The 24,397-nt window shown below is 34.8% G+C and overlaps 4 protein-coding genes across 6 annotated transcripts; 3 read left to right on the top strand and 1 right to left on the bottom strand.

Annotated features, from left to right (window-relative positions):
• The first annotated feature begins 8,932 nt into the window (after positions 1-8,932).
• Positions 8,933-14,006, top strand: LOC130979354 (protein NRT1/ PTR FAMILY 7.3-like). Its single transcript, XM_057902775.1, has 5 exons — positions 8,933-9,056; positions 9,145-9,265; positions 11,674-11,891; positions 11,990-12,552; positions 12,766-14,006. The coding sequence occupies exons 1-5, from the start codon at positions 9,036-9,038 to the stop codon at positions 13,634-13,636; spliced, it is 1,794 nt and encodes a 597-aa protein (XP_057758758.1). The 5' UTR covers positions 8,933-9,035; the 3' UTR covers positions 13,637-14,006.
• A 38-nt stretch (positions 14,007-14,044) lies between these two features.
• On the bottom strand, positions 14,045-18,179 carry LOC130979355 (pyruvate kinase isozyme G, chloroplastic). 3 transcript variants are annotated; one of them, XM_057902776.1, is made up of 12 exons: positions 17,950-18,179; positions 17,576-17,866; positions 17,337-17,502; positions 17,121-17,255; positions 16,915-17,025; positions 16,610-16,782; positions 16,444-16,506; positions 15,897-16,072; positions 15,403-15,505; positions 15,093-15,241; positions 14,544-14,652; positions 14,045-14,451 (listed from the first exon to the last, which is right to left on the bottom strand). In XM_057902776.1, the coding sequence occupies exons 1-12, from the start codon at positions 18,139-18,141 to the stop codon at positions 14,338-14,340; spliced, it is 1,782 nt and encodes a 593-aa protein (XP_057758759.1). In that variant the 5' UTR covers positions 18,142-18,179; the 3' UTR covers positions 14,045-14,337. The 3 variants fall into 3 exon arrangements, with proteins under 3 accessions (XP_057758759.1, XP_057758760.1, XP_057758761.1); XM_057902777.1 differs by having other exon boundaries at positions 16,694-16,782; XM_057902778.1 differs by lacking the exon at positions 14,544-14,652 and having other exon boundaries at positions 14,045-14,491.
• A 4-nt stretch (positions 18,180-18,183) lies between these two features.
• On the top strand, positions 18,184-19,681 carry LOC130979357 (uncharacterized). The gene has a single exon (XM_057902779.1). It carries the CDS (start codon positions 18,412-18,414, stop codon positions 19,555-19,557), a length of 1,146 nt encoding a protein of 381 aa, XP_057758762.1. The 5' UTR covers positions 18,184-18,411; the 3' UTR covers positions 19,558-19,681.
• Positions 19,682-22,290: 2,609 nt separating this feature from the next.
• Positions 22,291-23,481, top strand: LOC130980330 (uncharacterized). Its single transcript, XM_057904022.1, has one exon. It carries the CDS (start codon positions 22,291-22,293, stop codon positions 23,479-23,481), a length of 1,191 nt encoding a protein of 396 aa, XP_057760005.1.
• The last annotated feature ends 916 nt before the right edge of the window (positions 23,482-24,397 follow it).

Raw genomic sequence — 24,397 nt, 5'->3', positions numbered from 1 at the left:
TCTGGTGGCCTAACAATAGGTAGTTAAGTATGGCCAAAAGGTTGACTAACCTTTTAATAGATGACACATGGCAAAGAATTTATTCATCATACATTTAAAGGGAATGTTGAGTGTAGTAAGTACCATAAATTACTGATGGCAAAAAGGAAAATGCAATGCAAAAAACTGTTTTTGTCTTTTGGACCTTATAATAATTAAACCAAAAAAACTCTTGCTATTTTTAATTTAAAAAAAATGATGATAATAAAAAAGAGAGATAGTTCACAAAAAAGAAAAAAAAACATATAAGATGATGAATTACTTTTTTCTAAATATATTATATTTGTGAAATATACTAATTTAATTACACATTTTCATTCATTTAAAAATAGTTTTATCTATCCATAATAAATTTAAATGTTACTAAGATTTATTTTTTATATTATTATATTATAATTATTTGAAAATAAAAAGATTAGAATATATTAAAAAATTATACCTTCGTAGCTTTTTGTTATCAATTATTTTAATTTTTTTCTTTTTGTTTTGTTTTATAATTTCGTCCACTTTCAATTTTTTTTCAATGTAATTATTGCTCTTGAAAAATTATTTTAAAAACAAAAACATTAATATCTTAAATATGTAATATATATTCGATTTGTTTCTTTTATCTGGTCAGTTTAATATTTTTTTAAAGTATTACTTAAAACTAAAAAAAATAAATACTTATATATAGTTATTTTTCTATAAAATTAATAGTTGAAAGCTATTACATAATAATTTATTCAAAATTTTAAATATATCAAATTATCTAAAATAACTATTAATTACATGTAAGTATTAATTTTTCAAGAGCAATAACTACATTGGAAAAAAAATTAAAAGCGGACGAAATTATAAAACAAAACAAAAAAAAAATTAAAATAATTGATAACAAAAAGCTACGAAGGTATAATTTTTTTAATATATTTTAATCTTTTTATTTTCAAATAATTATAACATAATAATATAAAAAATAAATTTTAGTAACATTTAAATTTATTATAAATAGATAAAACTATTTTTAAATGAATAAAAATGTGTAATTAAATTAGTATATTTCACAAATATAATATATTTAAAAAAAAGTAATTTATCATCTTATATATATTTTTTTTCTTTTTGTGAGCTATCTCTCTTTTATTATCATCATTTGTTTTTTAAAATTAAAAGTAGCAAGAATTTTTTTGGTTTAATTATTATAAAGCTCAAGAGACAAAAATAATTTTTTGCATTGTATTTTCTTTTTTGCCATCAGTAATTTATGGCACTTACTACACTCAACATTCCTTTTAAATATATGATGAGTAAACTCTTTACCATATATCATCTATTAAAAGGGTAGTCAACCTTTTGGCCATACTTAGCCACCTATTGTTAGGCCACCAAAAACCTCACCTAATTAAAAATATTATAATAGACATAAATATAAAAGTAGTTAAATTTATAAATTAATTAAATATATAAAATTATATTAGACTTTTTAATTTTTATAAGTACAAATCAATTTAAAAGTTTTATTTTTAATATTTTTAAAAATACTTTATCTCTTAAAATATGCAAGTATTAGAATATAGTATTTTTTATTTGACAAATATAAAATAAGAAACTACTTATGCTTTTGAAAAGGTACTTTTAAAAGATTTTACCAAATTGAACCTTAGGCTATATGGCGAATAAAATTCATCTCCTCTAATATTTTGGTAATAAGATTTTTGTTTGGTTCTCTTCCATTTTTATAAAAATATGAAAAAATATTGAGAAATAACTTTTGGTAATTAGTCTATATTATTAGCCAACTTAGGGTCATATTTATAATTTAAAATTTAAAATTAAAAATTTATGATTTAAGATCTAAAATTTAAAACAAATAAAATATTTTTTAAAAAAATTGACTAATGTTAGCATAAAAAAGTTAGTTCTTTAATATATTATAATTAATTAATATTTATTAAAATTATTTAGTATTTTGGAGATTTATTATAAGATATTACATTTTTATAAAATCAAGCATGAAGAGAAAAAAAATCTAAATTGAAGATTAAACAAAAAGATGTAAAAGGAATCTATTATTGTTAATCATAAATATGAAAACAGGAAATGTATTTAAACAAGAATCTAAAAAGAGTGCTACTAGCAAAATTTGTACTCTAACTACTACACTAGGTCATCACTTATAAACATTGTTAAAGGGATCAGTTGTGTGTGAAATTCCAGGTGAGTCGACCATGAATCGTGAAAGCTCTGATACCATATAAAATGAAGCACGAAGAGAGAGAAAATCTAGATTGAAGATTGAATAAAAAAATACAAAAATAATTCTATTATTGTTAATCACAAATATGAAAACAAATAAGACAACAGGAGATGTATTTATACAAGAGTCTAAAAGAAGTGCTATTAGCAAATTCTGTACTCTAGCTACTACACTAGAATCACTTGTAAACATTGTTAAGGGGATCATTGTGTGTGAAGTTTTAAGTGAGTCAACCATAAATCATAAAAACTCTGATACCATATGAAATGAAGCACGAAGAGAGAGAAAATCTATATTGAAGATTGAATAAAAAAGATGCAAAAATAATTCTATTATTGTTAATTACAAATATGGAACAAATATGACAACAGGGGATGCATTTATATAAGAGTCTAAAAGAAGTGCTACTCGTACAATCTACACTTTAGCTACTACATTAGGATATTTTAGTGATTCTTGCTCAATTAATTACATCTGTTATACCTTTCCCCTAAACTCATGGTGGCCTAAAATATCGTCTGGATTTGTTTCAAAAATTGTTGAACAACTGGGTCAAAACTGGTTCAATAAACACGTTCGCTATTTGTTCAAAAACAAGGAATGCATTTATAAGAGTCTAAAAGAAGCACTACTAACACAATATGCACTCTAATTATTACACTAGAATCACTTGTAAATATTGTTAATGGATCACTTGTGTGTGAAATTTCAGGTGAGTCGGCCATAAATCGTGAATGCTCTGATACCATATGAAATGAAACATGAAGAGAGTGAAAATCTAAATTAGAGATTGAACAAAAAGATGCAAAAGTAATTCTATTATTATTAATCACAAATATGAAAATATGGAATGTATTTATACAATAGTCTAAAAGAAGTGCTACTAGCACAATTTGCACTCTAGCTACTATATTAGGATATTTTAGTATTTTTGTACACTAGTTAATTACATTTGTTATACCCTCCCCCAAACTCACAAGCCACCTAAAATGCAGCTTGAGTTTGTTATGAAACTTGTCAAACAGGTAGATCAAAATTGGTTTAGTAAACACGTCTGCTATTTGTTCAGAAATAAAGAAAGTATTTATACAAGAATCTAAAAGAAGTATTACTAGCACAATCTGTGTTCTGATAACTATCACACTAAAATCACTTATAAACATTATTAATGGGATCACTTGTGTATGAAATTTCAGATGAGTCGGTCATGGATTGTAAATGCTCTGATACCATATGAAATGAAGCACGAAAAGAGAGAAAATATAAATTGGAGATTGAACAAAAAGATGCAAAAATAATTCTATTATTGTTAATCATAAATATAGAAACAGAGGATGTATTTATACAAAGTCTAAAAAAGTATTTCTAGCACAATTTGCATTCTAGTTATTACATTAGAATATTTTAGTAATTTTACTCACTAGTTAATTACATCTATTATACCTTTTTCGATCCAAATTCATGACGACCTAAAATGCAGTCTGAGTTTGTTTTGAAATTTGTCAAACAACTGGATCGAAATTGGTTTAATATACACGTCTCTGCTATTTGTTCCAAAACAGGGAATATATTTATACAAAAATCTAAAAGAAGTGTTACTAGCACAATCTGTATTCTAACTACCACATTGGATCATTTATAAACATTGTTAATGTGATCACTTGTATGTAAAATTTCAGGTGAATTGGCCATAAATCGTAAATAGTCTGATACCATATGAAATAAAGCATGAAAAGAGAGAAATTTAAATTAGAAATTAAACAAAAATATATAAAAATCGTTCTATTATTATTAATCACAAATATAAAAACAGAAGATGTATTTATATGAGTATGAAAGAAGTGCTATTAGCACCATCTACACTCTAATTACTATACTAAAATATTTTAGTAATTTTTACTTACTAATTAATAATATTTATTATAATTTTTATTATTTTAATTCTCTTAACATCTATAAATATTTTTATATATTATCTCATTCTCACACAATTTAATTATACATACAATTTTTTTAATTACTCTTTTCTACTTTTCTAACAAATTTTATTAGTTATATAATATTATTCTTTATTTTTAGCCAATAATTAGTTAATGTTAATTGTTCTCATGTTAGTTGTTATCGCTTTGTCAATGTCACTACTTACAATTTGGCAATAGGAGTACAAATATCATAAAAGAAATAAAGAATACAAATCCTAATTTATATATAATTTACAGAATTAATATATAAGAAGCCAATAATCAAGCTGTGACCGTTATTAATTAGCAATAGGGCTCTCCAACTGTTTTGAACAAGAGACGCAAGCTACCATTCATTGCATATGCAGCTAGCAATATAAATCTTTGTCTTAATTGTTAACTCCTTTAAGCAATAAGATATTTCTTTCCCTACAAGTATTTGTCATATATTTTTTAGATGACATTGTCTAGAAGATACACTGATTATATTATAGATCCATGTAGACAATACACTCGTTAGAATTTAAATGCTCTAAATTTTAAATTTTTATTTTAGAGAATAAAATGTAATTTTTTATTTTTAAATAATTTTTTTATATATTTTTTTATCTCATCTATAAAATAAATAATAAAAAATCACATTTTACCTTCTAAAATAAATTTTAAAATTTAAAAAATATAAATCCATTAGATTATTATTAGTTGCTTGACAATTGTGTTTAGCATTTATTTTGAAGATTTTCTCTTTTGGAAAATAGAATCTAAATAAAACATTTGGACCGTTAATTTACGCACAAATATATATATATATATATATATATATATATATATATATATATACTCTGAAAATTTTTTTGTTATTAATTTTTAATAGTTAAAAAGTATTTTACTCTCAAAGATCATCAGATGGAACATCATAATAACTATAAAAACTTAATTATAACACAGCTTTTAAGATCTTTCACTATACTAAAGATGAAGGTTGAGGCAAATTTTTTAAGGTCTAGCGGCAATTTTCAACATAATTAGAATAACCGCCTCAAAACTAATAAATTTAGGGTTATGTTAAGTAATCAATGATTTTTTTAACAACATGAACAATCACTAATTAAATAAAAATACACTATATCTTTAAATTATTCACCTAAATTTTTATATTAAAATAACTATCCGTACACCTAGTGAAATGAATATTCAATATATCTATTGTTCACATTGTTTAATATTTTTATTGTCTATTTATATTTTTTCATAAATTTATTTGTGACGGTTGACAACTAATATCTGATTAAAACTATATATATTAAAAAAAAAAAGAAGAAAAAGAAGCAGCTAGCAAAAACTGCCGTAGACGCTTCTTCATTCCTTCTCATGAGTTTGTGCTTCATTTGATCCCGCCAGCTCTTTTGGGCTAATTCTCTTTCGTTGTTTGATATGCAATTGGTGCATCCATGACACTACCACATTATTTTTAGGATTTGATAGGAATTTAACACTAATCATGATTCATGAGAACAGTGTTTTTGGCCTTGCTTTGCTTTCTTGAACTTCCTTATTAATAATAATTGATTATATTTAATTTCGGTTAATTCTTGAAATGGAAAGTCTTTTGTAGCGCAATTTTGTTCGGTTTTGTTTAATTAACACACGCCGTTACACATCAACCTCATAATTAATCACAACAATAATGTTAGTAGCTCCAAGATATTTTTGGGTTTTACTTGAACTTTATATATGAAAGTAACTCCATAACGACTCATTGCATGTGCCATATCCTTGTATATTGTTGTGGTTACTTGACGGCCATATATACTTTTGTTAACAAGAATAATTTTCTTTATTTATATTTTAAACGTGAATATGTTAGTGGATACAATTAGGGAAAGACTCAATATTTATTATTTGTGATAAATATTTATTTATTCAATAAGGATTTCAACACAAAATGTGGGTTTAGATGGTAAAAAATCATTCTTCTATTCGTAATATGAATATATGATCAAGCAAGCTAAGTGATGCAATCAATTATACATTATATATCAATAAATTTTTATTAAGTAAATAATTTAGTAAAATATATATCAATTTTGCAGACAAGATATTACTCTATCGTGGATTGAGTTTTTTTTAAGAGTTTATCATTAATTAATGAATAGTTATATATATAAAATGAAATTCAAACTCTTAAATTTTGTTTAGTAGACAAATAAAATGACGACTCAATCTAGTTTATAGTTCTTTAATTTACGATAAGGGTGCATATCGGATCGGGTCAAAATTGAGTTCGCATTGACCTGGACCCGACTTTAAATAATGACTTCAAATCTATTTTTGAGATTCTTATTCAATCCTAAATCCGACGAAATCACATTACTTTCAGATCATACTAAAATCGGATCTCAATCGAGTAAAGTCCAGATCTTAATAAATTTTATGTCAAAAAATTATGATTCACTCATTTATAAAGAAGAAAAAAAATACTTATTTCAAAAGAAGCTGACAATCATACTTGAACTTAAATTTGTCCATATTCTAATTTCATGCTTCTTTGATTTATTTTCTAATTCAACAAATATGATTAAAAATAAAATAATAAGCTTATAATTAATATAACATAATATTAAAATTAAGTTAAAATATATTTACTTTTTCTAGTCCTTCCAGAATGCACATGAGTCGGGTGAAGTTGGGTTCATCTTGACTCAAATTCGATCTTAAATAATAACCAGATCTATTTTTAGGATTCTTATCCAATCTTAAACACAATAAAATCACACTAAATTAGTCCTAAAATATTCGAATCTAAAATAAATCTTCAAATTAAGTTGGATCATGTACACCCCTAATTTACGAGGTGTCAAATAAGGTCCCAACAACTTGAGGGGATATCGATTATTAGGTCAACATATATTCATATATAATCAATTTTCAATATTATGCTCAATCGGTGCTATGCATTATTGTTCCCACTAGGGGAAGAAATAACTTCCAATTCTAAACCCCTTAGCTTGTTTAATTTTTGTCGACGAATTTAATAATTAAGCATATATATGCCGAATATTGGAATCATATCCCTATAATAATAGAGCTAAAGATATTACAACAAACAAAATCATAGCAGAAAAATGTGATTATACATATATATGTATGTTTATTATTTATTCTCGGGAATATTGCACTATTCATCCATTTTATTGTGATTCTTGTGAGCTCACTCTAAGTAAGCACATACATCTCACACACACATAATATATATATTATTCGTATTAGGCATGTAAGCTACAAACGGAGCAATAATATTAACCCTAGATACCTGGAATAATACAAATAACCATTAGAATTTTTTTTCTTTTATTTTGTGGTGGAAAAAATTTGTTTAATTAAATATATATGACAAACTTGCTAGATCAATATTCGCATGAAATATATTCTCTTGGTTTGATTATTATTCCATGCTCCTTGAATTTATATTGCACCAGATACTTATTAATGATGTTTATATGTATGGTTAATTAATGAGTACATCAAGCTTCAAATTAAAAATGTGAAAATGAAGCTCTTGAAAACTATCAAGAATATCAAATTAGCGAACATATGCATCCTACATCACAATTCTGAATTCTCTCACCTACTAGCTTGCATCATGATTTGATTATTATGGAGAAGATAGAAAGAGAACGACCGATGAATAAAAATGAAAAGAAAAATAATAGTGTATTTTTTTTTTTTTTGTACGGTATTTTTTAATTCGATAAATTAAAAACTTATCAATTAAAAAAATAATAGAACAATCCCTTGTGTATATATATATATATATATATATATATCAAAACCAAATAAATTTCATCTTCAATTCTCCATTGATAGGTTTTATTATCGGTTGGTTGGTTTACATTTTTTTCAATTATATATAGACCTAGCTAGGTTAGGGATAATGCAAGATCATGTCAACATATTTTATTCTTAAAAAAAAATTGAAAGAAGACGTTACATCAAGTACTACAATTATCATAACTTAGTATTTCTATTGGGGCATGAAAACAAAAATAATTTGTCAAATTGCAAATCAGAAAAAAAAAAGTTTATGGAGTTTTGGATGATTACATATCGGTAATATTACAATATTTAAATTTCTTTTAATATAACCTCCATAATTTTATAATTATATATTTATTATATTTAAAGATTTAATTATTTTGTTGGTCCTATAGTTTTGTAAAATTTTTAATTAGGTATCGATATTTTTTTTTTCTTTTAATTAGGTTCTTGTACCATTTTTTTTTTCAATTAGGTCTCTTTTAGTAGTAATTGACTTAATTATATAGGAATCTAATTAAAAAAAATTGGTGGAAGAACTCAAATAAAAGAAAAAAAAGTGTAGAAACTCAATTGAAAAAAAAAATTGGTACAAATACCCAATTAAAAAAAAAAAGTATAAGGACCTAATTAAAAATTTTACAAAACTATAGTGACTAATAAAATAATTAAACCTATTTAAAATTATACATATTATTTTAATAAATAATTTTAGAGTGTTTGAACTAATTTTTTTTATTGTTATATGTTCCATGTGATTGTGTAGAGTGGATGTCCCCACTGTATCACAACATGAAATCAGGACCGTCCATGAGATCCATACTTCCCCTATTTATAGCATCACACTCTTTCATTTTCTTATGTAACATTACTACAATCAACTAATACCATACCCTCCTCTCTCCCCCCTCACTCTTCATTCCCCTGCATTTCTTTTTTGAATCAAACTAAACTTGTTTGTGATCATCATATCAATCATATCAATGGCTTGCTTAGAGTTAGAGGTGAGTCTAAGTTTCATATAGAAAAAGCATAACATTATTTCAATTGATTCTTAAGAAACTTAATTAAAAGGTGTGTCTATATATTAAGGGAAAGTTGAATGATGATGAGGAGCAAGAAGAATTGACTCTTGATGGGAGTGTGGATTTGCATGGCCGTCCTGCTATCAGAACCAAATCTGGAACATGGCTTGCTGGAATTATCATTCTCTGTAAGCTTCACATTTATTTCATTATTTCTTCTTAATTAATTACTATTATTTATTTTGTTGAGAGGTAAATAATAATTAAAAAGCTACTTCCGACACATACAGTATAGTACACATGCAAATACAAATACATAACACGTATATGATAATAGTTTGTGATAAACGGATAAACCTTTATGCATATATAGATGAAGATACTTTTATATAAAGAGATCTTTATTTAAAAATGATAATTAAGATGATATATATTATGTTAGTAGTTTAATTAAATATGTTAAATTTTTTAACAACTTTCAACTCATATAATTATGTTATGTTTAGTTTAGTAAGAAAAGATGATAGTTGAAATATTAGTACATATTATATTAATTTAATTAAATATATTATAGATATGTTATCAGAAAATAAACAAAGGCTTAAGTGATCTTATCAGTTAGTGATAAGTACACTGTACTGAACATAGTCATGATGGATGAGGAAGAAGATGAATGCAAAATCCAAAAGAACGTAACTGAGGGGGAGCGTGAGGCGAAGGAAGAAAGAGTAGTGATGTATTAAGTTAATTGATGGAGGCTTTTGTCTCCACGCTAAGTTTATAAGTTATTATAAACGATACAAATTAAAATAAGAGCAATACCATGAGTATGTTACTGACACGTAACCTTTGCCTGTCACCACGACTTTGCATGGGTTGTGTCCTTGCCACGTGTCACGATGCATATGTGCTCACTTATATTAGAAGCATACTCGAAAGGAGCACGTGAGTAACACTCACATTGTTATTGCTATAGTGGCTAAGTAGTTTTGCTTTTTTATATAAGCCGTCGTTCTATATATCTACATGCAAGGATTCAAGGAAAATTGGCACAGGTCACAATCCTGCAACTAATGAATCCAAATTTTGGGTTAATTTTTACATTTTTTTTTTTTACAATTTACGCTATTGCACGTCAGAAATCATTGCCTCTTGGGTTTATATTGATACTTTAATAAAATTGAATATTTATACAGATTTTAAATATATGATTCTTTTTTATTATATACCATTAGATAATAATGTAGAGAGACAAATCAATTAGGTACCTATGCCGGCAATTAATGTTCAAAATGATTTTTGGGTTTAGAAAATAGAAAGATTATGCACAAACGTGTTCTACTAGGAACAAGGTGACACATTCGTCGTCCACGACAGAAAGTAGGTTCATGAATCATAATATGAACATAACTTATAAAAGCACATATATCTTTTTGTAAAAGAAATTATTTCTTTTCACAAAACCAGCCTTCGAAGTGTTATATCGTCCATGAGGCGGTGAAGCCATTCGTTACTAAGGACAAAGGCACGAGACTGCCTTTGTTTATAGATATAGGATATTGAATTATGAATATAAAAATATAAAATTATGTTTAATAGATAAAATATAAATAGAAATATTGTATTTAAAAATATTAAATTAATATATTTTATATTTATTTTAACAAAAAATATAATATACTAATAAAAAATATAATTTATTTTTTTATTATTTTTATTAAATTTTTTATAATTTATTTTAATTTATTATCAAACAAAATACCAAAATTTTAAATTTTGTGTTTCTCATTTTTGTATTTTTTAAAATCAAATACAACCTAAAAGTGTCTGCTCTATAAAGACGAACCCTATATAACCCAAAATTATTATTATTTTATTATAATAAAATAATATAATTTCTAATATACATTAACATGTTTGGCGGTGCTACATAATGCTTTATTGGTGGCAATGCAATAATCCTAGGAAAAGCTGATAGAGGTGCTAATGTGTTATCACAGTAGTTCTTGATCCATTTTAGAATAAGATTTCACGTGCACAGGATCAACTTCCCTGTTACTATATACTAATGTGAACTGATTCACGTTTCAGGAATCTTTACACATCATTTTCCACCATCTGTGAAGGGTCCTCACTCCAGTTGATTATTTATAACACACACTTTCAAATAACTATTAATTAAGTGAAACACTGAAACAGAACATCTACATGGAGACAAAAATAAAAGTAATATCACTTTGGATTGAAATGTTAAAAAAAAAATTAAAATTAAAGTGATAAACATGAATGTCAACTCAAAGTACAATTAATATTTAGAAAATCATGGTAAGGCATAACGATGTTATCTAAAAATGGGAAAGAAAAAAAAAAGGAATTTATATGTGCTGTGCAGGCTTTAATTATCAAAAGGAACTTCAGCTATTAGTGATCTTAAGTGATTTGATTCACTGCCTTTGTAGAAGTCCGTCGCTTTCGTGATAAGTTACACGAGAATCGAGGATACTGCCATAGATACTTATCATGAGTTTATATAATGCATGTACATAAGCATATAAAATGAAGGAATATGACCCTGACTGAGAGTTGTATGTATCAGTGAACCAAGGTCTGGCAACCCTTGCATTCTTTGGAGTTGGAGTGAACCTGGTGCTGTTCCTGACAAGGGTGGTAGGACAAAACAATGCTGAAGCAGCAAACAATGTGAGCAAGTGGACTGGGACTGTTTACATCTTCTCTCTCGTGGGTGCTTTCCTAAGTGATTCTTACTGGGGAAGATACAAAACTTGTGCTGTTTTTCAAGTCATCTTTGTACTCGTAAGTATACCTACAAACTCTCTCTTGTTTTTCCTCTTCCTAGATCTTAGAACATTCCTTTATCACTAAAAGAAAAATCTTCTTCTGGCTTGTTATAGGGTCTATCATCCTTATCCCTATCATCATACCTCTTCTTGGTTAAGCCTAAAGGTTGTGGGAATGAATTGGTTCAATGTGGGAAACATTCAAGGTTGGAGATGGGGATGTTCTACCTTTCAATCTATCTCATCGCCTTGGGCAATGGAGGCTATCAACCCAATATTGCCACATTTGGGGCAGATCAGTTTGATGAGGAGCATTCAAAGGAGGGTCCCTCAAAGGTGGCATTTTTTAGCTATTTCTACCTGGCTTTGAACCTTGGCTCCCTCTTCTCAAACACCATTCTAGGCTATTTTGAAGATGAAGGAATGTGGGCACTTGGGTTCTGGGTATCTGCAGGCTCTGCCTTAGCCGCACTTATTTTGTTCCTTGTAGGCACACCAAGGTATAGGCACTTCAAGCCCAGTGGCAACCCTCTCTCCAGATTTTGCCAAGTTCTTGTTGCTGCATCAAGGAAATGGAAAGTCCAAATGCCATCAAATGAAGAGGAGTTATATGATAAGCATACAATAGATTCTGCCACCAACAGCAACAGAAAGATTCTCTACACTCACGGGTTCAAGTAAGTAGTAGACTAGTACATTAGATACTATTGTTCATGGGTAGATGCTCATACTTTATACTTCGAATCTCCAAGTTTGCATTCCTGCATTCATGTAACCATTTTGCTAAGACCATGGCATAGGTTACTAAATAAAAAAGACTGTCAGTATGTCGTTCATGATTCTATTGAGAAATGATGATTTGATAAATTTGTCATTTCTCTGTATTGCAGGTTCTTGGATAGGGCAGCATATATATCCTCAAGAGATCTAGAGGACCAAAAGAATTCCCTTTACAACCCTTGGCACCTCTGTCCTATAAGTCAGGTTGAAGAAGTTAAATGCATACTGAGACTTCTTCCAATTTGGCTTTGCACCATAATATACTCAGTGGTTTTCACACAAATGGCTTCTCTTTTTGTGGAACAAGGTGCAGCCATGAAAACCACTATTTCTCATTTCAGAATACCACCGGCTAGCATGTCAAGCTTTGATATCCTCAGTGTAGCTGTCTTCATTTTCTTTTACCGTCGAGTTCTTGATCCGTTTGTGGGAAAACTTAAGAAGTCAGACTCTAAGGGTCTTACTGAACTTCAAAGAATGGGAGTCGGACTTGTCATAGCTGTACTAGCAATGGTTTCTGCCGGGTTAGTTGAATGCTATAGGCTTAGGTATGCCAAACCAGGATGCATCCACTGCAATGGCACAAGCTCTCTAAGCATCTTCTGGCAAATCCCTCAGTATGCATTTATAGGAGCTTCTGAAGTGTTTATGTATGTAGGCCAGTTAGAGTTCTTCAATGCTCAAACACCTGATGGCTTAAAGAGCTTTGGAAGTGCACTTTGCATGACATCCATCTCCCTTGGGAACTATGTCAGTAGCTTACTTGTAAGCATGGTTATGAAGATATCCACTGAGGATCACATGCCTGGGTGGATCCCTGGAAACCTCAACAGAGGCCACCTAGATAGGTTTTACTTTCTCTTAGCGGTCTTGACATCTATGGACTTGATCGCTTATATTGCATGTGCAAAGTGGTACAAGTGTATCCAACTGGAAGGGAAATGTGAAGAGCATGATGAGGCAAGTAGTTTCAAAGTCTAATTTTCCAGGGACATAATTCAAAGGCAATGGTAACAATATATGTTAATAAGAGAAAGAATGGAGAAACTAGTCTATATAACCTTGGTTATAGTTGCTACTTGCTACTGGAAGAAAAGTTTTGCTTGTTTGCAGTAAGAGAAGCCCTTCTAATCAGCACGCGAGTCTCCGACTCTAATACAATGGGAACTCGCTCTTTTATTGAACCCTACTGATTTTCAGTTCACTTTCTTGAAGCCATAGTTGTGTACAAACTAAATTTTTATGAGGCAATAGAGTGTTTTTGGGTCCTCAAAAGCTTCCCTTCTTTCTCATTTGTATGTTCCATTGCTAAAGATGTAGTGACATGTATAATCTCAATTTTTGTCCTTAATGTCTGGAACTCGACTTTCAAACAATGGATAATCCACTAATTAAGGCAATAAAAAAGTTCAAAAGAGAGAAATTCCGTAAGGGCCTTCTAATACATTATAATTAGGCTAATTGAATGTACATGCATTATTTCAGGTTTGAACCATTTGGTACTGTACACAGCTCTTTCTAGATCATTTACAAAGAACAGAATAAAGCAACTTGTATTACTGGCTACAAATTTGACATATGCATAACCTATGATTCAAAGTAAACAGAACTAGATACAACTTACAAGATAGCCAAAACTTTTTGTCCAGTCTTGAGAACAAAAGAACCTGCAAAGAAAAATCTTATCCTTGAACCTTACGAACTTGTATGTGGTGCGTGGATTCCTCACGCCAGATTGGTTGTGCTCCACTTTGAACAAGGGTAACATGCTGTCCCTCGAGCAAATGACCCTTACTCTGAAACACGGAGCTTTTTCAGCAACATTTGCAAGAAAACCTATCAATTATCATACATAAATGTGAGTGCAAATGATGGAGATATTCCTCACCAGGAGAAGCTTAATGGCTCTAGAGAAGGTCTCCTCTGCATCATTTGAAAATTGCATGAATATGGGCATGACCCCATGATAAAGTGCCAACCTCTGCTTAATCCGTTCTCTATGAATAACAGCAACCCCCCAAATACTCAATAAGTAGATAATTATTTTATCGGGGATTGAACAAGATTGATTGAACACTAAAAGAATATCATGGCAGATGAAAATTATACAAGATAAAACCTGGACCAAAATATTATCCTTATTTGTCATACAATGAAAATATGATATAACGCTTAGACTGAATGATATGTTCAGTACTTGAGAATTGAGATTGGGAAACAAGGATAGAGAGATGCTTGACCATTCTATTTTCAAAATCATTGAAAATTACTATCACTCCTGAAAGGACATCATGAATGCAACAGCAGAGTTCAACAAAAAATGAGCTCTGGTTATACGTATATATGAAGTCCATATATTTTACCTATTTGAAATGGGCACAAAAAATTAAAATTAAATAAAGCAACATACACATGCTACTATTCTGTAATTACTCACTGATTTGTGAACGCAAAGATTGTCGAGTAAGGCCTATAATGGCTCAAAAGAATAGCCATGGATCCTGTTCTGGTAAAAACAATGATAGGAGCATTAAGAGTATTAGACATAGTTGTCGAGTGGAAAGCAAACATTTCTCCCATACGGCTCTGCAAAAAATTACACACACATTAATTAAGAGTTAAGACTTTTGGACATGATTGATAAAATCTATAGCAATAAATCTTCTACAATATATGAAACTAAGCTCCAACTGTGCACACATAATTTACGAGGAGACTAATTTTTTTTCCCCGAAGAAAGCACATACTTTATGCGGACTTAAGTTTCCTGGATAAGCTTCACTATTCTGAATACTTGATTCAGTCCTTAAAGCCACCGAGTGCATAACTTTAACAGCTTTCAATGGATATCTGAAACAGCAGCAATCATCTTAAAACAGACATTATTAGACTAAAAATTTTGGACAACAGCTACATCAAATGAAAAATGTTCAGCACAAAAGACAAAGAGCAATACCTTGTCATAAAATTTTAAAGACTTATGGGGGGAAAATCTTGATACAGAAAGGAGTTCTATAATATTTACATAATCTACAAACATATAAATTATAAACTGGATGAAAAGCATGGTTTTGTAACCATCAAAGGTATTTTTCACATTCAAGGACAGGGCTTAGCTTTTAGTATTGCCTTCCTATTCTCTACAACCATTACACTTCACAAATGAATATTGAAATAAGTTCTAATAGCCAATAAAAAAAAACATCAAGGAACCAAGATCAACAAAGGAAAGCACACTCACTTTCCATGAGCAGTTTCTCCAGAAAGCATGATGGCATCTGTACCTTCTCTTACGGCAATTGCAATGTCTGACACTTCTGCCCTTGTTGGTGTAGGATGAGCAATCATGCTTTCAAGCATATTTGTTGCCACAATAACCGGCTTTTGCATACCATGACATCTTCTTATGATATCCTCCTGTTTTATTGGCAAATAGGAATGAACAACATGGAAATCAGAATTAAACATAATCTTCACTTCCTCAATAAAAAGAGAAAAATGTGGTCATTCTAGCAAAATATAGCCATATAGAACTTCCAACCAGCAGCAGAAAGGCTTTCCTAAATTGATGCAAATGGCTAAAACTATTAGCATGAACAAACTGAAACTCATAACACCTAGTGAAGTTGGTTTAATTTTATTAGGCTTTCCCACTTCCACTAAACACTGCATCTCTGAATAGATATATGATGCAACAAAGCAATAACTATTGTCATAGACAATATCCAGAAAAGCTAATGTACATCTCACAAACTTTGAGCAAAATGGCGTAAATATCATCTTTTTACCTGCAGTAAAGGAACTTCCTCAATTGGAAGTTCAGCTCCAAGGTCACCACGAGCAACCATGGCCTGCAAAATAAAAATCATTGAAGATATTACACACACAAACAACATGGACAAAAAAAAAACAATAAATGAAAAGTGCAGGCAAATAAATTATCTCCAACATCACATAGATTTCAGTCCTTTTTATCCGGAAGATATTATTAAAGATACGAAATCTCCACAATGGAAGTTCAGCCTTCAAGAAACAAACCCCATCTGAAGCTGAAAGTATTGAATGAAGATTTGGTATAGAATCCGCACTTTCAATTTTTACAATCACATGTATATCAGCATTATGACCTATACAAAAGGTTAACAGTGATTTAGCTCATAAAGAGAAGCAATGCTACGCAGAGAAAGACAAAATGCATACACATAAATGCTCACACCTAGAGACAGGAGATAAGACAGGCAAGAAAAAGAAAAAATTACTTTTGAGGTAGTCTTTTAACTCATGAACCACTCTTGCATCCTTGACAAATGAGACAGCATAAAAATCTACTTGATTGTCTACCCCAAACTTGATATCTTCCCAATCCTTCTCTGATGTTAAAGCACATGGCAAAGCAACATAAAATTTTGAAATGCATCCATCTTGTGAGTATCTAAAAGTGAATAATAGAATAACTGAATTGTACCAGTTATGGAAGGAAGTGTTGCACTTTTTCCCCGGACATTCAAATGACGCCTAGATTTCAATTCTCCACCATCAATCACTTCACATTTAACTGAGTCATTTGTCTTTGACTTAACAGCAAGAGACATCATTCCCCCTAAAATTACAACCTGATGAGATCATAATCTTCTACACAGTAACACTGACATATTGAAATAGGCAACCGGACTTGACTTACCATCAACGAGTAATATGTCTCCAACCTCAACATCATTGACAAAGTCATCATAATTGACACTGACAGTGTCTTCAGTGGAGACACCCCTCCTAATGGTGAAATTGAATGTTTGACCTTCCTTGAGTAAAATTGGCTGAGGTACATCCCCACTCCTAACTTCAGGACCCTGCTAACAAAAATCAGTTTGAGGGTTTGTTCCAAATTCAAAAACTAAATCCAATACACAAAATAGCAATAACCTTGGTGTCAAGCATGATAGCTATAACATTGTCTTGAAACTGAGCATTGTATTCTTTAACGAAATCAATGGTCTTCTGGTGCGATGCATGGTCCCCATGGGACATATTCAATCGCGCCACGTTCATTCCAGTTTCGGCAAGCTTCCATATCATGTCACGGGAGCTGGTAGCGGGACCTATCGTGCACACTATCTTAGTTTTCCTGCGTAAATCGGAAGTCACCGCTCCCACGTGGACACCGTAATCAGCAGGGAGAACCTCAAAGGGAGAGTTTGACCTGTCGCTGTCTTCCTATTAAAAAAATAAATAAGAGGAAATGAATTAGTTGGTGATTTAGTAAGTGAATGAATGATTGAGAGGAATTGATTCGTAACAAGAGGTGGAAAGCCATTGGAGGAGGAAATTTGAGTGAAGCTCATTGATGCGGGTTGGTGGCAGAGTGGTCGCGATTTCCATATTGTTGGAGGCTTGGCGTGAAGGAGCACCACGTCGGCGATGTGTTTGGAAGAACACAGATCGGATTTGAGGAGGGAGATGGAAGTTGAAAGATTAATAACACTTGCCATTTGAATTTTGATGAGGAATTTGTGATTCAGTGAGTCAGAGAGGGAGAGGGAGAGGGAGAGGGATGGAACTCGGAAAAGTTGAAACCTGCTTAGAAGAATATGCTGCGGTGTTAGTTTGTTACGAGAGGAAAAGTCTTCTTTGCCCCTGATACCAGATTCGTAACCGTAAGACCCAAACTCACCAGCCTCATCATCTTTCTCAGTTTCTCTCTCCAACGGCACGGTGGTTGTGGTTCACCGTTAACTCTTTTGGTCTCAGCTCAGTCAACCATGAAGCTGTCCCTCAAGTTTCAGGGTCAAGATGAAAACCACCACCACATGACGGCCAAGTTACCCATCACCATCTTCAACCACCCATTCCTTTCTACCATCACCGCCTCCTCCTCCGCAACCGCCTCGGGTTCCGACTTTTGCTTCTCGCTCTCCACCAACTTCCCGTCAGGCCCGTCCCTCAAGGTCTCTTACTTCCCCACCGCCACCTCCACCGCCACGGCTTCCCTCCCGTTCTCTCTTTCCCTGAAATCCGGGTTGGGGCTGATGGGGTGCCCTCGCCACTCCCCTCTGGTGTTCTCTGCCAGCTTCACCCTCTCCCCTTCCTACGCCCCTCTTCCCTCTTTCTTCCTCCACCTCAAGCCCCAATTCGGTCATTTCTCCCTCAACAAAACCGTCTTCTCCGATGCTATTCCCCCTCCCGAACCTACCAAACCCTATTTCGCCACTGCTTCCCTCGATCGTAATGGTTCTTCTTCCGGTTGGCAAGAGATGAAACTGGAGCCTTTTGGTGCCAGAGACAACAACAACCACAATGATCGTATTAATGATACCCCTGGAACTGTGTTTGTTCCTGAGAGTGAGAAGAGGAACAACAGAAACGGTGAACGACGCGGCGTTTCAGCTGGTGTTGCGGTTATGGCTAGGACAGTGGTGCCTGTGACGAAGGGGCTTCTGTTGAATATGCGTTGGGGAGTGAACTTCCCGGAGGATTGGGGGTTGAAGATGCCGTATTTGACAGTAAACAAGATTGGGTTAGAGAGGGTTGTTGAGGAAGCTAAGCAAGAGAATGAATATAATAAGAAGGGAAGGGATTTGCAGATGCTGAAGGGAATGTGTTTGTGGATGAAGAAGGACTTGGAGGATGCAGAGAAGGAGAATAGGGAGATGAAGCAGTTGTTGGATGAGATCAGAGTTAGAAGCAATGGTGGTGGTAACGGTGGGAGGAAGGTGTCGCATTCGCAGCATTCGAGTGCAGGGTCTAGCGAGTTTGAACGTTGGAGAAGCAAGAAGAGTGTTAGAGAAGCTAACGAGAAGAAAGAAGCGCCATCACCACCACCACCAAAACAGAGTGTAGCGAGTGATGTGGAATCTGAATTGCAGAAAGCCATACAAGCAGCCGCCGCAGCTGCTGCTTCCTCTTAGCAAGAAGGAGGTCATTTACTCATTTTTATTCTGAATTTGCAGTGCTTTCAATGTACATAAATTCTGAGCTTCTGTTTCTTATTTGATATCAACAATTGATAAAATGGTACTACTTCTATATGAACTCTGAAGTCTACAACAACTATCTCTTTGGGTTGATGGAAGCAGAGGTATGGAGTGGAATGAAATACATTACCAAAACTTGCATTGTTTGGATTTGAAAATTTTGAGACGCAATGCAAATAGAGATGGAACGGGAGAGGAATTGAATGGAATAGTGATCTTTGATTTTCTTTTATTCATTTACTATCTTTGTTATATTACCAATTTAGGCAATTATATTTGAGGAATGCTAGAAGGTCAAATTTATTATTTAACTATTAATACTTAAAATTACGGGTTAAAAGTATATTTAAAAATGCTGGTCCTTGAGTATTGTTCCGGCCCGGCTCAGCTAGCACGATGCCCTGGCCTAGGCGGCCAACCTGACGGGCACGTCGAACCCGAATCAGGAGGTCAACCTGACATCTCCACCCTTTCAGCAAGACACTTGATAGTTGGGGAAAGGAAACTTTTTGGAAGGCGGGTCTGCTCTTGTGGGATCCGCCCTAGGTACAGAGTATATAGGGGGAAGGTTCTACTCCTTCCCGAAGTACGTCACTACACCTTCACTCTTACTGCCATCTTATGGATCCTGACTTGGGCGTCGGAGAAAGGCCTAAGGAGCACTCCAAAGATGGAGTGCCGCCTAAAACCTTCAAGTCGTTTCCTCGGGTAGGAAAGTTCATTAACTACACCCCCCTAACGGCCCCGATCGTTGAGGTGTATCAACAGATAGCCGACAAAGGCATCTTGTATGTCGAAGCCTTGCCAGCTCAAGGATAGGACCGGAGAAAACAAGAACCTCTACTGCGACCACCACAAGGGTTTCGGACATAAAACCCAAGATTGCTTCGATTTAAAGGACGCTCTGGAACAGGCGATTAGAGAAGGTAAGCTAGCGGAGTTCTCCCACCTCATTAGAGAACCCAGGATGTGAGAGCGCGACTGAGCGGACGACGACAGGAGCTGCGCCGTGAAGCCAAGGCAAGAGCCCCAATAGGACAACGACCGTGGCCTCACCATCGTGAACGTCGTAGTCGGGAGGGATGTCGCACCAAGGTCTAAGTCGGCAACAAAGAAGGACGTTAAGGTCCTGGCCATGTCATCAGCGAGCCAAGGGCCTTCCCCCAAGAGAACCCCAACGATATCGTTTGGACCGGAGGACCAATGCTTCCACGACCTACCGGAGAACCCTCCCATGGTAATTATAGCGAAAGTGGGAACCGGCTTGGTCAGGCGAATCCTTGTCGACACCGGAGCCAACTCAAACATCATGTTCCGAAACGTGTTTGACGCCCTGAGTCTCCGAGAAGCCGACTTAAGAACTCACAAACACGGTGTGGTCGGTTTAGGGGATAATTTCATCAAGCCTGATGGAATAATCTCCCTCCCAGTGTCCATAGGGGGAAGCCAAGGAAAAAGGTCGCTAATGGCAGAATTTGTCGTTCTGAGGGGCTTCACGACTTACAACCTTATCTTGGGGAGGAAGACGATCAACGGGTCCGGAGCGGTAATATGTATCAAGCTGCTAACAATGAAATTCGTAGCTGACGATGGGTCGGTGGGATCCGTCAAGGGAGATCTGAAAACGGCTGTCGCATGCGACAATGCCAGCCTCTCCCTGAGGAAGAAGCCAAAAGAGGCATCTAGAGTTTTCCTAGCCGACCTGGACGCCAGGATTGATGACAAACCGAGGCCAAAGCCTGAAGGAGACCTGGAAAAGTTTAGGGTCGGAGACTCGAAAGATAAGTTCACCTTTGTGAATAGAAACCTCCCCCACAACTTGAAAGAGCCTTTGATGGAGATGATATGGGCAAATCTGTTCGCCTGGACGCCAGCCGACATGTCGGGGATCGACCCCCAGTTCATGTCACACCACCTGACTATGAAGGCAGAGGCCAAGCCTGTAGCCTAAAGACGAAGAAAAATGTCCTAGGAGAGAGCCAACGAAGTGGCAAAGCAGACGGCCAGCTTGTTGGAAGCAGGGTTCATCCGAGAGCTAGACTACTCGACCTAGTTGTCAAACGTAGTCCTGGTTAAGAAAGCAAACGGGAAGTGGAGGATGTGTGTAGACTACTCCAATCTCAACAAGGCATGCCCTAAGGACTCTTTCCCCCTCCCCAACATTGATGCTCTAGTAGACAGGGCCGCGGGATATCGCTTTTCGAGTTTTATGGATGCATACTCTGGTTACAACTAAGTGGCACCTATTCTTACAAGGTAATGCCATTTGGATTAATGAACGCGGGAGCAACCTACCAAATGCTAATGAGCAAAGTCTTCAGCGAACTTATCGGGAAGTCAGTAGATGTATATGCAGACGACATCCTGGTAAAGACCGACAAGTCGGAAGACCTAATTGGTGACCTAGAGACTGTGTTCGCGTCCCTCCGTCAACATAACATGAGACTTAACCCTCTCAAGTGTGCCTTTGCCATGGAGGCCGAAAAGTTCCTGAGATTCATGATAACTCAGAGAGGGGTGGAGGCCAACCCTGAGAAATGCAAAGCAATTCTGCAAATGAAGAGTCCAGGATGCATCAAGGACGTATAGAGGCTAGCTGGAAGGCTTACTATCCTATCTCGCTTCCTCGGAGCGTCGGCAGCTAAGGCCCTTCCATTCTTCAACTTGATGAAAAAAGGAATAGCGTTTGAGTGGATTCCAGCATGCGAAGAGGCATTCCACCATTTCAAAAGAATATTGTCGGCACCCCCGGTTCTCGGCAAACCCAAGGACTCTGAGGCGATGTATCTGTACCTGGCCGTAGCCGACGAAGCCCTGGCGACCGTCTTAATACGGGAAGAGGGGAAAACCCAACAGCCGATATATTTTGTTAGCAAAGCACTACAAGGGGCGGAGCTGAAATACAGTAAGTTGGAAAAGTTAGCGTATGCGCTATTAACCTCATCCCGAAGGCTACGACAATACTTCCAAGGTCATCGCGTCGTCGTTAGAACGGACCAAGCGATACGTCAAGTCTTGCAAAAACCCAACCTGGCTGGACAGATGATGACCTGGGCAATCAAGGCCCAGGCCATGGCCGACTTCCTCGTGGAGGTCACGGGAGACCTTCACGAAACCCTGGGCACACGGTGGAAACTCCACGTTGACGGAGCCTCCAACCAAACGTCTGGAGGTGGAGGGATAATCCTCGAGAGCCCAACGGGGATAGTATACGAACAGTCTATCAAGTTCGAGTTCCTGGTCTCCAACAACCAGGCGGAATACGAGGCCCTTATCGGCGGCTTACTATTGTCAAAAGAAGTGGGGGTAACAAGGGTAGAGGTGAACAGCGACTCTCAGGTCGTCACCTCCCAAATCAACGGTATGTATCAAGCCAAGGACCCCCTGCTACAAAAATACCTAGAAAATGTTAAGGGCTTGAGCAAGGACTTTGAAGAGGTCGTGGTACCGCATGTCCCAAGGGAAATGAACACACGAGCTGACCTCCTATCCAAACCCAGGAACGGAAAACCGTTCCTTCAAGGCTTAGTGAAAGAACCAACAGTTGCCCTGTGCGCGAACCAAGCATACGTTGATCCCTCATGGATCGACCCAATCATTGACTTCTTAGAAAGCGGCAAGCTCCCTGACGACCACAAGGCGGCGAAGGCGTTGAGAAGGGAGGCGCCCAAGTACGTAATAGTGCAAGGCCAGCTATTTAAGAGAGGACTGAATCAACCCTTGTTGAAGTGCCTACGACCTGATCAGATGGACTACGTCCTTAGGGAAGCCCACGAGGGTTGTTGTGGCCACCATATCGGGGGAAAGACCTTAGTCCGGAAGCTCGTGAGGCCGGTTACTTTTGGCCCTCGATGTTGACAAATTTCCAAGAATTCATCAAGATATTAAAAAAGTGCCAAAAAAATGCTAACTTCCATAAGATCCTGACATCCAAGCTAAGTCTACTAATGGCCTCCTGACCATTTAGCTAGTGGGGGTTCGACCTCTTGGGACCTTTCCCAGTTGGCCCCGGACAGGTCAAGTACTTGATCACGTCCATAACTGCGCACCAAGATCACCATCATGAAAGAATTCATCAATGCCGGGCATAAGCTGAAAATCAATAAAACCCCAGCATTAAATTCTTCTCCATAACAGTAAGCGACTCCTCAGGACTATAGGTCGGTTTCCTCTTGCGAGGGTTGTCGACTATTGTTACGTCGAGAACCTCTTTGGTCGGCTGCACCTCAGGAGGAACGACACCACTATTGCTCAAACCAGTCTCTGCGACGGAACCAATGGGTCCTCGCGGAGCTAATTGTGCTTCGGCATTAGGGGAGGTCAGGCGCTCGGCAAAATGGGTCGTAGAACTGTCTTCGCTAGTCTTAGGAAGAAATTGGGCCATTAGATCCTCGAGTCCAGTACGCTCGGCAGCCATATCCACTACAAATGAACACAACAACTCGTCATCTCGTAAAAAAAAACAAAAAAAAAAGAGGGAGAGGAGAGAGTGTAACATTACAACCAGCCGACCACTTACCTATGGGTGGCAAACGGGCCTAAACCCGGTGGGGCAGCCTGCGTAACTCGCCAAAAAAGGCGGGTCGGGTTAAAAAATTGGGACCGCCAAATAGCAAAAGTCCGCCTAACCAACACCGCTTAAAAAAAATAAATATCCAATCAGTGGGCTACGTAGTCTTCTCTTTGTGTGGATATTAATCTGGTAAGGTTGTAATCTTGAAAAACGGATACTCAGCAAAGAGAAGATTGAGATTCTTGTCTTTTTTTTCTTATT

The sequence above is a fragment of the Arachis stenosperma genome, chromosome 5, assembly GCF_014773155.1.
Source record: "Arachis stenosperma cultivar V10309 chromosome 5, arast.V10309.gnm1.PFL2, whole genome shotgun sequence".
Classification (NCBI taxonomy): Eukaryota; Viridiplantae; Streptophyta; class Magnoliopsida; order Fabales; family Fabaceae; genus Arachis; species Arachis stenosperma.
This window is presented reverse-complemented; position numbering and strand designations above follow the sequence as displayed.